This window comes from Pteronotus mesoamericanus, unplaced genomic scaffold, assembly GCF_021234165.1.
Source record: "Pteronotus mesoamericanus isolate MK-2021 breed Mesoamerican mustached bat unplaced genomic scaffold, CSHL_Meso_final contig_101, whole genome shotgun sequence".
Taxonomy (NCBI): Eukaryota; Metazoa; Chordata; class Mammalia; order Chiroptera; family Mormoopidae; genus Pteronotus; species Pteronotus mesoamericanus.
In genome coordinates, this window is record NW_026555001.1 from 8,581,511 (window position 1) to 8,597,724 (window position 16,214).

Consider the following 16,214-nt stretch of genomic DNA (forward strand, 5'->3'; position numbering starts at 1 on the left):
GCCCTGCCTCCTGTCCTCCTGACTGGGTCTCAAACCAGCAGCTGACCAAGCAGTACCACCGTTCCGCCCCTTGTCACTTTTCCTGTTCCATTTATCTCAGGCCATCACCATGGCTGTGAGATTTCTTCTCCAAACTTCTGGGCCTTCCTTAGTCTCATCTCTAGTATTTCCTCACTCAGCACATACAGGTAGAAAAAAAAAAATCCTTTACATCATCAAGAACTTTTGTTTTCTTGTCGTGAACATGAAAGAATCTTCCTCCTGGCTTCACTAAGATGCAAAGAGAAGTCAGTCCTCCGACCGGTAGAGCACTGGGAAAGGGGGTCCGGGACCACTCACGGCTCCTGCAGAATCCCATGGGATAGGGAGGCCAGATGAAATGCAGGATGCACAGTTACATTTGTATGTTTTTGTGTGCTAAGTCAGGCCACCCTGCTCTGGCTCCCTGCCCACCCCCGTATTGCTGGTTGTTAAGTAGCTCAGAACTGCCCACCTGTGAACCGCAGCAGCACACACACTGGAGTAGGAAGCATAGACGCCTGTGCCATAAACGTGGTATTTGGGGTCTTGGCATCCTGCCGGACATTTCACAACAAACTCAGGATTGATTATCTTTCCAGCTTTGACATCACAGTTGATCTGTGGCACAGCTGAGAATATAAAATGAGGTCAAAATTACACCTTATGGTATCAGCTTACATAAGTATGAGGTGATTCTGTTAGGTCATAACTGTTCATTTAATTAATCTATAAAAGCCAGAGCCTGGGCTGATCTTAGATACCCTCCTTATAACGAAAACAAAGATATAATTAATTAAGGTATCCCTCAGACCAAATGAGTGACAAAGACCATCCATTGCATTTAACTGCAAAGAGCAAAAACAAAAGGCTCATTCGTGTATTATTCTGGACAATCAATTAATTGAAGAGAACTTTGGGAAAAGATTCACTTCCAGTGACCAGAAGTATCATCTGGAGGCAATAGCTGGAGAGCTCTGGTTTTTCAGATGCTCTGGAGCTAGCCTAAGGGAAGAGAAGACTCTCAGACGACCTTACAGGGGAAGGAAAGGTATTCCACGAAAGGCAAGCAAGGGAGCTTGGGCCTAGGGGTGAGGACAGGCTGGGACAAGGGTGGCCTGCTGCAGCAGAGGCTCTGTGCTGGAGCCTGGTTGGGGCTGCAATTGGTAGGGCCAGGCCAGGTGAAGGAGGCCTTAGAGCTTGTGTTCCATGTGGGATGTGGGATGAAATGGGAGGTTTTTGGACAGGGGAGATAGGAAGTGAAAGTGATCTTTTGTCTAGGTCCTAGAGGGTGGGTCCTAGACCCATGGTCCAGATGGGAGTGATCTTTTCTCATCAGCCTCAGTGTGGTGGAAACCTGGGGACTCCCTGCTGAGCACCCAGAGGATGCTCATTCATTCTTTTTCCCTCCTTTCTGGCTTTGTGACTATAACTGCCAGGCTAGTACTGTCCAGTATGTTAGGTAAGTCTTCTGGAGCTGAAAGCTTGGCCAGGGGTATGGTGGGTAGACGCTCTAATGGCAGGGCCTACAAGGAAGAGCAGCCGCATCTTCTCTGAAAAAAAAATTCCTGCAGAAACTCCTAGATGACACTGTACTGATGCCCTTCGAGCAGGGAGTGTGTTCCGTTTGGAGCCCTATTCTTCAGAAGGGGCTCTGACACATGAGCACAGTTCAAAGAGTAAGCGGGCGCAGGAGGGGTCTGGAAACTACCAGATGTGAGGAATGGCTGGCAGAAACGGGCATTTTGGCCCTAAAAAGGGGAGAATTTGAAGGCAAGTGACAGTTGTCTTCACAAGCAGGACTGCTGTGTGCTGGGACACCAGAGGCAGACTTAGAACTAAAGGGTAGACTTCCTGCGGAGGCAAGCTGGGCTAAGAAGAAATTTTCTAGTGACAGAGTTTGCCCTTGTAGGAATGGGCTGGCCCGCCAGCGGTGAATGGGCTGGAGGTATGCACGCAGAGACCGAACAGTTGGAGAGGGGATTTCCACATGGGGTGGGAGGTAGAAATGAAGCCCCGCCCAGGGCTGGGAGTCTGTGATTACGTACATGTGCATGGATTCAGGATCTCTGCCAGGCCACCCACCCTCTAACTGGGTCACTGAGATGGTCTAGAGTTGTTAATGGCTTCCAGCTGTATCCAGAATGCGCACTCATTTTTTTAACTCTTACAAACCCAAATGGAACAGAGTTGCATTTCATTCAGACTGGAGAGAATGAAGTTAGAACTCCTACTCTTTTCTTAAACACCCCTCCCAGACAATCTTTGCCAGTCAGGGCTGGGCCAGCATGGAAGTCCTTCTCCTGGGAGCCCAGGGGCTGAGTTTGATCACAGGCTAAAACAATCTGTGGTTTACACTAAGAAGCAGAGCACTGTGCTTAAAACAGTTTTGTGGTTTCATTCTTCCCACCACAGGTTGCCTCCTCTCCAAAGTTATTTTCTTTTTATCTTTTATATCCTGATACTCAAGGCTGCATTTACTATTTTGAGTTAGAGTATTTTGTTTTAAAAAGGCATTTTGGAGGCTGAAGATTCCAGTGTAGTCTCTCCTTAAAATGAGTTAGTTGTTTGATCGCTGGGTGTAACTGAATGTGTTCAGTTCCCCTCCTTCCTGTAGATCACTTCCCCACTCTCAAATGCATCCACTCCCTTGGATGGAAAGAAAAGCAAAGTATTCCTTCTTGGCTCTTATTTATTTGAAATAGGAGGTGACAAGCTCCTTGAACTGGGGTTCAACTGGGTTGTAACTTTGGCTCCCTAATATTTTGGACCTCCTGGAAGACCAACCCAAATCTTCTAAAGTTGAGTAAATGGCTGTATCTAGAAGCTTAGTGTATGAGTTTTATATAACAATTAAACTTATGGAAAGACTTCAGTGTGCACACAGCACATGCAGTGGGATTTTCTATGAAATAGTTGGTTTGAAGAGCTAAGGGGAAAAATGTCACATGGGAATATTTGGCTTCCTGCTAATCAATTCTCCAACCTCTTGCTTTAAGGAGAACCTGTTGTTTTTAATTGTTTTGTTTTGTTTGCACATAGGCCTGAGAAGTATCTTAAATAAGTCGGCTTCATTTGTACCCAACTGGATTAGCACAACTGGCAGATCAGTTCATCCCACAGGGGAAAAAAACTGAAACCAAGCTCATAGGCTCATGCACTTTGCAAAAACAAGGTGCAATGGCAAAGTGTAGCTAAAGGTCAAATACATGTTAAATTTATACAGAAAATCAAGCTGGAGAGACTGAGCTAATTACAAATTTCAGAGTTATTGCCAAAATCACTGGAAATTATAATGTCTAAATCCAGCTGGGAAAAAGCAGCCATGTGCATCTTCTGGGCAGCTCATCTTTGAGTGTATGGAAGCCACAGCTTCTTTCTTTATAGTCTCCTCACAGGTATTGGTGAAATTGTCTGTTGTCCTGTGACCTTCCAAGAATCTTCCATTTATCCATTTGAGGCCCAAATAAAATGACTTATTTTTGCATTTCCTCTGAATTTTTCTGCTCTTCCATCTTAGAGGTTAGGTTTTCCTTTTCTCTCTCTTTCTCCTTTGTTGCTTAGGCTCATTTTCTTATCTCCCTTCTCCGTTCTCTGGGCTTTATCTTAAAGGTGAAGAAATTAGCCTCCTTCAGAGGACAAGTCAAAATTAAGGCGGCTCGAGAAGTGTCATTCCCAGGAAGGCATTTGGCAAATGACAAAACAGAGAGTCGGGCGCTGGGGGGAATCCTGCGTCCGCACGATCAATCCCAGGTGAGAACTTACTCAGAAGCCATAAAAAGGGTTACTCGCAGGGACATTTGGAGAAAGCAAGAAGAGGAACCTTCCCATTTCTCCATGAGCGGACAGTTGCTGGTGGCAGGGAGGGAACCCTGAGCTAAAGTCACAGAGACCCAGGGGGATCCCAGAACTGCTTCACCAGAGCCTTAGCACCGAGACCTGTTCCTTGGCCACCTGTTCTGCTTCTCCCTCATGTGATTCCTTAAGGTACCTTGACTTCTCATGGTCACAGTTACTTTCGGGACAGAGCTCACAGTGGAGCACGTCTGAATTTGCCAAGGATTCCCTCCCAGATGGCTAGAACTGTAGGATATCCTTCCGATGCTACTCATTGAGGTGATGTGTCTGCCATATTGATCTCAGAGGGTTCCTGGGAAAAACTGGTACTATCTGAGCCACTATTTTCATGCAATATTGGGATTTTAGAGGCAGAGCTGCGAATGTTTCTGTTCTGCATTAGGTTTCCTGCCTGGCCTAGTAACTGAGTGATTATTGGGTGATGTCATGTGCAATCAGCCAGTGATGTCGCAAGCTGAATACAATTGTATATTCTACTTTTTATTTTGCCATTCATCTTTTCAATGATCCCAGGTAAGCCACATTGCTCCTGGAAAACAAATTCCCTAATCAATTTGAGAAGGCTATTGTAAGTTTGCCTACTGCACATTAGTGAAGGGGAATTATAACATAAAGGCACTTATGAATAAACAGTTTTGACATTAGATGGTTTTGTTCGGTTGTGGCATTCAACTAGAGTAAAATCTTATTTTAAGAGAATTATGCAAAAGTTAGCTTAAAAAAAGAAAAGTGACTATTAAATAAAATTGGAAGATGAATGCTTCCTTGATCCTAACACCCAGCAACCAGATCATATTAACTCTTCCTTTGCAGTGACTTCTCCATTTTTCTTATGCAGTCAGTGATCACTTTTGATTCAATGAAATTTGAATCTCTGCTCAAAAACCATCATTAGCTTTATTGCTGCCTTGAGGAAGAATTCCAGAATCCTTAAGGCCTTTTCTCAGTCCCCTCCATGGAACTTGCCACTAGTGTCACTGGTAGTTTTCAAACAAATGTTATCTTTCAGACTTGGCTTGTATCATTTCTCACTCCTGGGACCCTTTTTCCTTTCGTGTGTTTAAATGCTAGTACTTTTTCAATGTCCAAGTTCTACTTATCTCTTCACTCATTTACTAGAAACTATACTCCATGAGGGCAGGGATTTTTGTCTGCTGCTCAACAGACTGTCTGCTGAATGATTGAATAAGTGAATAAAACCAATCCATTAGGAAGCCCTGTTGGTCTTATTTCCAGATCTGCTATTTCTCTCCTTTTCACCTTGGTCCAAGTCACCAACATTCCCAGTCTCAAGTATTAACACAGTAGCCTCCTGTCTTGTCTTCTTCCTTCCATGTTGCACACCCTCTGCCCCAGTCCTTTCTCCATTGAACAACCAGTGTCACGCTTTTAACAATGTAATCAGATTCCATCATTCTCCTGCTTAAAACCCCTCATTGACTTTCTAATATCCTCAGGATAATGTCCAAGCTCCTTAAGATGGTCTATAAGACCTTAAAGGATTTGATCCCTGAATTCCTTTCTACTTAATCTCCTCATACTGTTACTTGAGTGATGAAAAGATACCAGCCAAGAAAGGCCTGGAGAAAAGACCGTCCAAGCAGAAGGAAGAGCCAGGGCAAAAACTCAGATGTGGGAATGGGCTTGGTGGTTAGCGAACATAAATGAGGCCAGTGTACCAGGAGCACAGTGGGTGAGAGAAAGAGGTCCAGGATAAGGTCTGGGAGGTCAGCCTGGATCAAATCACATGGGGACTGGACAAATTAGTAATCCCACTGTGACCAAAATGTCAACAGTTTTTTTGCTAGAGCTTTTCAAGACTGCACAATACTCTTTTCAGTAGGAATTTCTTGACAGGCTTACTTGGGATAGAGACTGAGCTCCCAAGGACCTACATGGGCCTGTTATAAGGGAGAGAGAGGGTTGGGCATGAAATGGTAAAGAAGAGAGGGTGAGGGTGGAATGAGATGAGGTGCTGGTGGAAAATCTTGTGTTCCATGAGGTGACTCCTTCTGTTCCTTGAAAATCTGTAGTAAAGCCTCCGAGATATGATAAAATGTTCAACGAAGGGAAGTTTCTTGGAGGAGTTGGTAAAGCAGCTGAGTCACAGGGCAAAGCAGGACAGGAAGGCCATGGGAACACAGGAGAGTCTTGGTAGATAAAATTGAGGAATATGTTTCAGATTCTCTAGCAATCACAGGGAGAACTCTGGACTTTTCAAAAGGTTATAGAATTGGTATTTTCACAGACATAATCTGACATGTGAGAAGCTATGGTGGCCAAGCTAAGATTGAGATGACACCAGATGATGAAGGTGTAGTTTTGGTCGATGGTAGGTAGGGCTGGGTTTGAACCCCAGTATGTCTGATTCTAACCCTTTATCTCATTCTCGCCTGAGCCAACAAGCCTTTACAAAGTACTGTAATACACGTTTTTCACTTGACCATTAGGGAATCCTGAGAGGCATACTGTCTTCATTTTCCAGAGAGGTAAGCTGACTTGCTAAAACTCAGGTACCAATTAAGTGGCAGATGCAGAATCTTAACTCAGATCCTTTGACTCTAAACTCCAAGTTTTGCCAGCTCTATCTGGCTGCCTCTTCCAAAACTGGAGAGAAGGAGTTAAATTGCTGCTTCCCTAGTTTGATGCCAAAGGGCTTTTCTGAACTCAGTCACCCAAAGGTGAACGAAGGATATGTCTTATAAATAGGTTGTGTGTATGAGTGTGTTCGTGTTCATGTATGTGTCTATTTGTGCATTTATACCAAATACCTGCAAGACAACTCTTCTAGTGTAATTTTCCTTACATTGTTTTCATGTTATTTCTGAGAATTGCTATGGTAGAATTTACTTAACTAAAAATCTTCAGCACTGAGAGGGTTCACCTCCCTTCTCACCCACACACCAGAAGAGAGCAAGAAAATTAATCCTATTCTGTTTCCATGGTCTGAGATGGGGCACACACACCAATCTGTATGGAGAACACAATGGTGTTGGCACCAGTTGTCTAAGAAGCAGGCCAGCACTTGGGATTGCTTACAAGTTGCTACAGCTAGCAGCATGTGAACTTGCTCAAGAAGCCATATGCACGTTATACCAAAATTCTACCACCACTGAGCTGTATATCTCTTCATCAGTATCCAATGCATGAAATCACTAAGTCCCAGAACAATGACTTCTACATGCCTGAGGCAGTACCTCTGGGAATCATCCTCTTTCAAGGTTGATTGTAAAAGTCTTCCCATGTCTTACAAGGTATTAAGATGAACTCATTGGAGAGAACTATGTGAATTAACATTGTACATTTCACCCCAGGTTAAGACTGTTTCAACAGACTTCAATGTAATGAAAATATTTCAGAATGTAGCTTTGTTTATGTTGCTGATTGTTATCTTCATTATCTAGATTTTCTGCTCAGAAGACTCTCAGAGTCCCCACCCTCTAAAGTATGGAGAACAAAGCTTCTCAGACTGGCGTTACCTGGTCCGAACCCATCTTCCAGCTGCATCTCCCAAGACTCCCCGAACAAAACCACTCCACTCACTATTTCCCAAGGTCATCTTCCACTTGCTTCCCAGGATATCTGGACTTAGTCCACCTAGAGAGCCCTCTCACCTACCTCTCTGTATAAAATACTACTTATTTTTCATGTCCTTCCTTGGATGCTCTCTCGTGGAACCAGTATGAATCCTATTGTAGTTTATAATGGTTTATTGTTGTTCTTTGTCTACCCATCCAACAAATACCTACTGAGCACTAAGCATATCTTCATGGTGTTTTTGATTTGGTTGGGCAGATGGACTGTATAAAAAAAGATCTTACAGTAATGTGTGGTGAGTACATGGTAGAGGAAGCATAGCACACACATAGGAGACATCTAAACTAGTTTGTGTGTGTGTGTGTGTGTGTGTGTGTGTGTGCGCGCGCGCGCACGCGCGTGCGTTGGCAGTGGGAGTTGGGTCCAGGAAGGCTTTCCTTTGCATGCATTTATTGTATCTAATACGAGACTGGATGCTCACTGAAGTCAGAGACTTTGCAGGATGGACAGCAAGTGATGTGTTGGAGTTCAATCGCTAAGGCTCTCACCTGGGTGATGCTATCTCATCCGAACCCACTTTGGACTAAGACCAGTGCTTCCGAGTCTCTTCTAAGACTTCCTTACAAGTAGAAAAGCTATTGAGGAGATTTTACAACCTAACAGTTTTTCCGTCTCTAGCACAGACCCACGGCCAGGCAGGGGTTTTTCTAGAGTCCTTGGTTGACATAATTTACGTGGAAACATTTGATGGGGTTTATTACATTATGTGTTGAGAGGCTCCTGACTTGGAGTAGGACATTTTCTGAGCGTGTAAACCACACATAAATGAAGTTAATTCTTAAAATTTATAAGGTATCGTGACTGCCTTAGGAGTAGGGTGTTATGAACACCTAAAACCTTCCATTGTTGTTTGTGGCCTTCAACAATGAAGAGAAACGCAGCCACATTTTGGTCGTCTAGTAGGAACCATTCAAGTACGTTTGTGCTGACTGAGTCTGCCACTGCGATACCTCTGGGTAAGGTCGGGTCCATGGCTCCAAAACATCAGGAAAACGAGAACCTTGAAACGTCATCTGTAATAATAAACTTGATAAAACTCTCATTTTGCATAGTGAGGTAAACTTTTCCAGGAACTATACAACAGGTTAATTTATTAAGTCATTAATTTATGTTTATTCTTATTGTATTTCCCTCATTAGTATTCTAAGAAAGTAGCCAGGCTTTCATGTTCTCAGGGGACCTCCCTGAATATTCTAGATTGCACAAGGCACCCAGGGGCTGGGGCAGGGAAGGAGAAAGCCTCTGTAATGATGGAATTTGACTTTTTTAGCACCTGGTGAAATTGAAGGCTGGCTAGAAGAGAGGTCAGCAGACACTGAGGAGAACCTGTCCACGCTAATGTTCACAGTCCTTTCTCTAAGCTGCCCTGACCTTAGCGCTCTCTCTAGTCCACCGGTTCTCAAATTTTACTGGGCATTGGAATCACTCAGAGAGCTTATTAAAACACAGATTGCTGCCCTCTCCCTTCACCCTATAGTTTTGGATTCAGGGGTCTGGGGTGGGCGGGTGAAGGTTCTAGGACATGCTGATGCTGCTGGTCCAGGAATGGCCTCTGAGAACCACTGATTGAAGCCAGAGTCATTTGTTTAAAGCCCTGCTTTTATGATTTGCTTTTCTGCTTAAAACTCTTCAGTAGCTCCTTGTAAGATATATTTTGAGGTGTCAACTATAAGAGTAAAATGATCCATAAATACCGGCAGGAGTCAGAGTTGTCTAAGTGCACTAGAGACAATTGTGAGGAGTGTGTATTTATCTCTCAAGGAGATAAGAAAAGCTATAATTGTTCTGTTTTCCACTTTACTCTATAAATTTGTACAGTAAATTCTTGGTAGAATTCTTATGAAGTTCTTGGCAGACACTTTTATCCCACCTGTACATGGGTGTAAATCTGTAACGCTTATTCACTAATATATTGTGTTCTCTTTCTTCTGTCTTTATATGTTGGTGCTAAGGGTGTTTTTGTTGTCATTGCCAGGATTGTTTTATTTCCCTAACACAACCCTATCCACTTTACTCTTCTCTGAACCCCGGTCCCAACGTAGGCTGATGCAATTAGATTATCCTCCACCAGGAATTTGGGATTTGGACTGAGAGACACGGTCTGCGCAGAGGCGGGTGCGGGGGACGGCAGTGAGACAGACACACAGAGAAGAGCAGAGGTGCTGAGTCCTGAGATCTTTTCACCTGGAGGACAGGTCCAGTGAGTACGAGTTGTCATCCCTGCCTTGGGTTCTGCACGTTACCGCACATCCTGCCCAAATCCCCTTTATTGCTTAAGCAAATTGGCTTTGGATTTCTGCATCCAAAAGAACCTGCACTGTGGTGCTCCCCGTTGCCTTCATGATGAAGTCCAGATTCCTGGACATGGTAACAAAGGTCTACAGGGTCTGGCGTCTGCCCACCCCTCCGTCTCTTATCTCAGCACGGGGACCTCCTACTCTACCTTTCATCCATACTTAGCTACTTTAAAAGGTTCTTTCTACTCTTCAGGACCTGGGTGTGCTGTTTTCTCTCTGCTTGTAATGCTCTTTTCTCCTCATTGCCTGGCCAATTCCTACTTGGTCTTCAGATATCAGTGTATGTGTATCAATTTCTCTATGAAGCCTTCCCAGATACACAGCTTTGTCTCCATATCCTCAGAGTAACTTCAGCTCCTGAGTCCTAGCACTTACATAAACATCATAATTGCCTGGGGACTTGTTTCTCTTCCTTCCTAGATTTTGAGTTCTGCCAGGGCGAAGACTCTGCCTGCATTGTTGTATCTGGCATCTAAATACAGTACCTGTCATATGGCTGGCAGCTAATACATGCTTGTCAAGGGAATGAATGATGTGCCTCCCTTGCCATCAGTCACTTACCCCCATGTAAGATTCACAACATGGAGTAGATAAAATGAAAATTACTTTGGCCTCAAACCATACACTATAATTGGGAAATACTCCTGAGGTAAAGAATCAGATATCATCGTGCTTTGGGAATATCCTATTACCTTCATTGTATCTTTTTCCCTCCTTTGTTTAATGATAGTGCCAGAGTTTCTAATTAGAGAAAAAGGCCTCCTGCACTTATTGATTCAAATGTTCTAGGGAGATTTGGAGAATAAGGGTAGAGTTTAGAATATCAGAAATTCAATCCATTTGCGATCTCTCAAAGAGGTTTGCCCTTGGGTCATTTAGTGCAGACGTTCATAGTCACTGAAAACTGTTGTCATGGTAGTCATGGAACCTTTCGTGATTTCTGTACATGAGCTAATGAAGATACTGGAAACAACTCAAAGGAATTTACACTTGGGTGTGCATTTGTCTCCATATTAACCCAATCATTGTTTTGAACACACATCTGCCCTTGGACCGATTCTCTTGGCTCTTAGTCCTGACAGGAATAAATAAACAGCTGATTCCTTTTTAGTATTTCAGGCTGGGAGGCTGTGGGAGACTGCCCTTTTGGTCTCACTTCAACAAGAAATCCCACATGGAGGGTTTGAGGTAGCAGTAGAAATAAAGAATGCTGTGTGAAGCAAATCTCTTTCTTTTATTTCAAATTATTAATGTTGCTAATATCAGGGCACCTAAATGATTTCATGCCTGTAAAGACGTTCCAGTTGTGGAGAGCACAGAACATTGATTATATCTAAAGCCTTTCTTTTATGGTCCTTTCTGCATATACCTTAACGCAAGACTCCAGCAAGCCCATAAATGGGAATCCAGATATCTCAGTGTGCTCACAACATTCGCATGTGAAATTTCCCATCTACGTCCTCTCCTGCTAGTTATTCTCCAATACTCATTCTCCCTTCTTTCCTAGTAACGTGGATGCTTGAAATCAAGACATTTCCCATTCTTCCTTAATGATGGCCAATGGCATTTAAGTACAAGTGGTATATTTGACTTCCTGGACTTGTCTTTAAGAGGTCACAGCTGCTCTGAGAGAAAAACTCTTTTTCTTAAAGGGAGTGAGCAAGTGTCCTTTTTCATCCCTTCCCACTGACTGAATGTGAACATGATTGATGGAGCTGGGGGTAGCCATTGTGGACAGTGAGTTGGGAGCCACATGGAGAAAAGCAGAATAACAAAACAAAGGAGTCTAGGTCCCTGACAACTGTGAAGCTTCCCGAAAAGCCCAGACTGGCTATGTTTAAAGGAGAAAGAAACTTCTGTCTTAATCAAAAGAACTGTTGTTTTGGATTTTCTGTTATCTAATCTTAACTGGTATACTACCACAGAATGAAATTTATTTTTTCTCTTTCCATGGATTTCATATGAAATCTCATGGGAATTTCTGGGAAATTTACCTTCTGACTTCAGGATGCGCTGGAAAGTTGCAGGTTTGCTGGACTTTTGCATTAGCCAGGCTGAATTTTCTAGCATGGGGAACTGAGATGTCATTTCAATGGCAGGAAATACTACCCACTACAGCCTAGCCATAGAGACATAGTGTTGCCCTTTGTATGTGTATTTTGAGTTTTCCTAGTGTAGTGGAACCACATATCTTTCACCCTAAACTCAGGACTCCTATCTCAAATGCTTTTTGGAATGGGCTAGGTGATAAATAAGAATCATAACTATTTAGTCTGAGTGCAGAGTAATTGAGATAAGGGGAAAAAAACAAAACCAAAACAACCTTCCAAATTATCTAGAACAAGTGTAACAGCTCTCCCCATGGGAAACACAAGCCTTATGTCAGTGAGGAATTACAGTTTTACTTACTGAATTTAGGCCTTTTAGCCTTCTTTGTCACTTCTTTGTTTGAATGTATTCCAGTCACCAGCAAAACTATATGAAGAAAATACAAAATAACTAATCAATATTATTTCACATGTACACTTTCTTCTGACTCTGATATTTGCATTGATCACATATTGAGGTTTTCTTATGGTGAAACTAATTTTATAGTAAGGTTAGGAAATAAGATATGTATTTTTTGTATACTTAGCCTCTGTTGAGAATGTTCTTTCAGAAATATGTTTTGATGCCCATCCTTTACTTTTCTCTCTTTAAATTTCAACACACCAATCCTACCATCTCCGTTTTGCAAGGGAGGGAACGTGAGTTGCGTGGTCCCAGGAATGAAAGATAGAGGCAGGGGAGACCCAAGCCCTTCTTGTGGTCTTTCCTCTGTGTCACACTGAATTTCCAAATGGCTAGAAATTGGCATGTTCATGTGCCTGCCATGTGTGCATGTGCATGTGAATGCAACAGAAGGAAGGGCAAGTGGCGGGGATGTGTCAGAAGCCCCAGAGAAGAGCTGTCCTGGAAGGGAAGACCCGGAGAAAGGTGACTAAAGGTGACCTGAGTGTCCTCAGGTGGTCCATCCAGCAGCACCGGGTTCTGCACCCCAAAAACGCCGACTGCAGATAGCAGAGCTTCCTCCTTGGGAAGTGTAACAATAAAGGAAGAGAGGGACCTCTCTATTGTTTTTAGTTTAAAGTCACATTACCAATTTAAGCCTTATGTTTTAAAAAGATAGCAATGACATTTTTTATTACCAAAATAGCATCTGTTTCTTGTACAAAAATGTAAAAAAACACAAAAAGCAGTACAAAAATAATACAGATGAACACAAAGGCAAATTTTCAGTTTTTTTCTATATGTATATATGTACTTCTGTTGGTACTTTTAAACAAATAATCATGCTTATACTGTTTATAGTGTTTTAGAACTTACTTCTACTTAAGGGTATACACAGACTTTTTTTGTCATTAAATGTTACTCTTAGAATAATTTTAATTGCCTGTAAATATGTGTATTATATGCATATATTGTAATTTAGCCAGTTTCCAATTTAACATAAATAGCTCCATCTTTGTGCTGATCAATGATCATTTCCTTAAAATAAATCTCTAAATAGGATTTCTTTTCTGAAAGCTATGTCTGCTTAAATTTTTTATTTATATTGTGAAACTTTTTTATTGGCAAAACACTCACTGGTCTGTACCTATACTAATTCCACCGGTAGACAGGAAAGCAATGTTTTTCTTTTCAAAGGGCTAGTCCAGTCAAGTCTCTCTTCTTCTTTCCTCTCCAGACAGTCTTTCTCCTCACCCACCCACAGGTGGTACTGCCTTAACGTACCTCTGTTTTAGCCACTTTTCTGAGAAACCCACTTTCTAGATAGGGCTGGGACTCTGGGCATGAACAAGAGGCAATAGAGTAATCAAAATAGGCATTTTCCTTCTTAGTTTATGTGTTTGTTTTTTAACAGAACACAGAGGCTCCATTTAGGCATAAATGGACTTAGAAATTCTTGAATTAGAAACTATCATTAAAGTAAAAAGTGGCAATGTCACCAAGTGTTTGTTATGAAAACTTTCTGTTTATCTTATGATTCTCTAGCTGATCTGTGCCAGTGATGCAGCCTCTGAATCACCCCCAGTTTTGACTACTAGCATCAGTTGAGGACGGAGCAGTTGACATGCCAGGTCCTGTAAGAGCAGACTCAGTGAGAACCCGAAGTCTAGCCAAGTGGAATGAAGGCAGACTCTTTTAGGTGTTATTTACTTCTGGGGTTTGGGTGTGTGTGTTAATGTTTAGGAGGTCTCATTTTTATAGTGGCCTCTGTGTCATTTAACATTGCAAAGACCATATTTTCATTTTTATAGACAAAAATAAATAACTAGGATCCTTGACTATTTTTAAAAACAAGTACTAAATAAATATTATATAGAAAGAAAATGGCACAAGGTAAGCAGATGGAGTAAGTAAAATGGAAATACATTTGGGTATCCATTTTAGTGGAAAACCAAGTCCTGTCTTGGGCCTGTGTGTCTGTGGCAAGTGGTTTATAAGCCTCGGTATCATTAGGACTATAAATATTTCAGCAAGACCACCCATCACTCACATTTGCTCACCCAAGACCCTCCAGGCTGAAAACATGTGTAGCTGGGTTCAGTTTTACATTATAGCTGTGGTTAATAAAGTCGTGATTTTTAATGGTACACAGACATCCCCTCATCTTTGATACTTGTTAATTAAAGCTCCCCAGAAATTACTCCTCAAGGTGAGGCCTGGTCAATAAGGCTGCAAATGTGCTTGTGCCCTGGAGCAAGTCTTCATTCCTCATCAGCAAGGCTTCTCTTGGTACATGGAAAATGATGAATTGTGTGTTGAACTTGGGTGAGAGAAAAATTCGTCTTGTGTTCCTTTTCTTAGGAAGCCAATCAGAGTGCTGAGATGGCTGATGCTCACTTCAAAGTACAAAGCAAATACAGGTGTGCAAGCCAGTCCCTCCTGGAGGAGCAGGCAGTCGTCTGGACGCTGAGGGCATTAGTGTCTAGAAGACTTGCGGAAATGATGTCTAGACGCCAGAGTTCCAAGGCTATCGTGACTTAGCAACTCTGCAGTGATCCTTCCAATTTTCACCAATTAAATGTTTCAGTTTTGAATAGCATGAAAAGTCCTTACCTTTCCTTAGTAGTGCTAGAAATTTCAAAACAAACTAAATATTGAAATTATTTTTCCAGTGAAACACTTCCCTCTACCTCCCTCTCTTCCTCTCTAGTGTGGCCATCAGTACAGTTATCATAGTGGAGGTGTGATTGTTTTCAAACTCAATTTAAATTTATATATTGAAAAACTACAAATGAATTAGCTTGAAACAATGCTCAGTCTCATTAATGATTATAAATGCAAACTAAAACAAAGTGATAGGATGTTTCCTTGTATCACGGCAGTAAATACTGATTAAACACATGATTAGACTTAATCCTGGCATGGGTTTGGGGTTAGGGCATTTTAGTCACTGTTGCTAGAGTCTGAAAAGGCAGAGTCATTCTGGAAAACCTTTGTTAATATATATCAATGGCATTAAAGACATTTATATTCTTTTTTCTAGAATATATACCCCTAGGAATGTAGCCTAAGTTATAATCAGAGATGTAGACAAAGATTTATGTAAAAGATGTTCATTACAGCATTATTCTAGTAGCAATCAGAAATAATGAGATATTGGAAATGTTCTGACAATATGGGAATCCTAAGCATTTAAACAAATGAAATGTCGAAGATTAAATGACCTGGGACATGCTCAGCTCTAACCTTAAGGATGATTCTGACAAAATAAGAATATATATGAGGAGAAATAACTGGAACAAGTATAACAAATGCTAGTAAGGATGAAATTGTAATTTCTAATTTCTATTTTATATTTCTATATTTTCCCATTTTATAGTATATTTCTCATATGTATTTTATATTTTATTTAGGATATGTTTCTTTTACAATTAGAAAAAGCCAACATAACTGTTGTTTTAAATTGTTCATATTGAAATCATATAGACTTACAATAACAGAAAGTGCTTTCTAAAACCATTGATGTAGTTAATAGGAACTTGTGTTCCAGTTTTCCTGTAAGTAATGAGCCATAATCAGAATCCATTTGCTTTCAAGAAAAGACATGAAGTGCCAGAACGTATAATGATCAAATCAGTGAGTACTTACTGAATGTGTATTATATGTCTGGAACTTTTAAAGAAATGCCTCATTCTAGCCCATAAACTTCTTGTTAGATCCCTTTAGCCCCTAAAGATACTAACTGAGGTCGTGTTGACCTAACTGTAGTCAGGCTCCTCTAAGCCCTCTTCTCAACTATGCTTTGACCTTGGACTGCAGTGTCCACCCTTGTTGCACCTGCACTGCCCAGTTTTAGCGAGAATCTTGTTTAGAGAGAATCTTCCCCTGTGATACCTGATCACCCTGGTCTGCCTTTAGCAAGAATTCTCTCAAGTTGTTTCAACAAGAATCCCC

The 16,214-nt window shown here is 41.7% G+C and overlaps 1 protein-coding gene across 1 annotated transcript in view; it reads right to left on the minus strand.

The window, feature by feature from the left end:
- The window catches only part of VIT (vitrin), a 98,104-nt gene that overhangs the window by 53,039 nt on the left and 28,851 nt on the right, over window positions 1–16,214 (minus strand). The window contains exons 3-4 of the mRNA XM_054567836.1: window positions 12,180–12,245; window positions 494–650 (exon numbers count right to left, since the gene is read on the minus strand). Of these exons, the coding sequence (XP_054423811.1) occupies window positions 494–650; window positions 12,180–12,245 (223 nt within the window). The remainder of the gene's footprint in view (window positions 1–493; window positions 651–12,179; window positions 12,246–16,214) is intronic.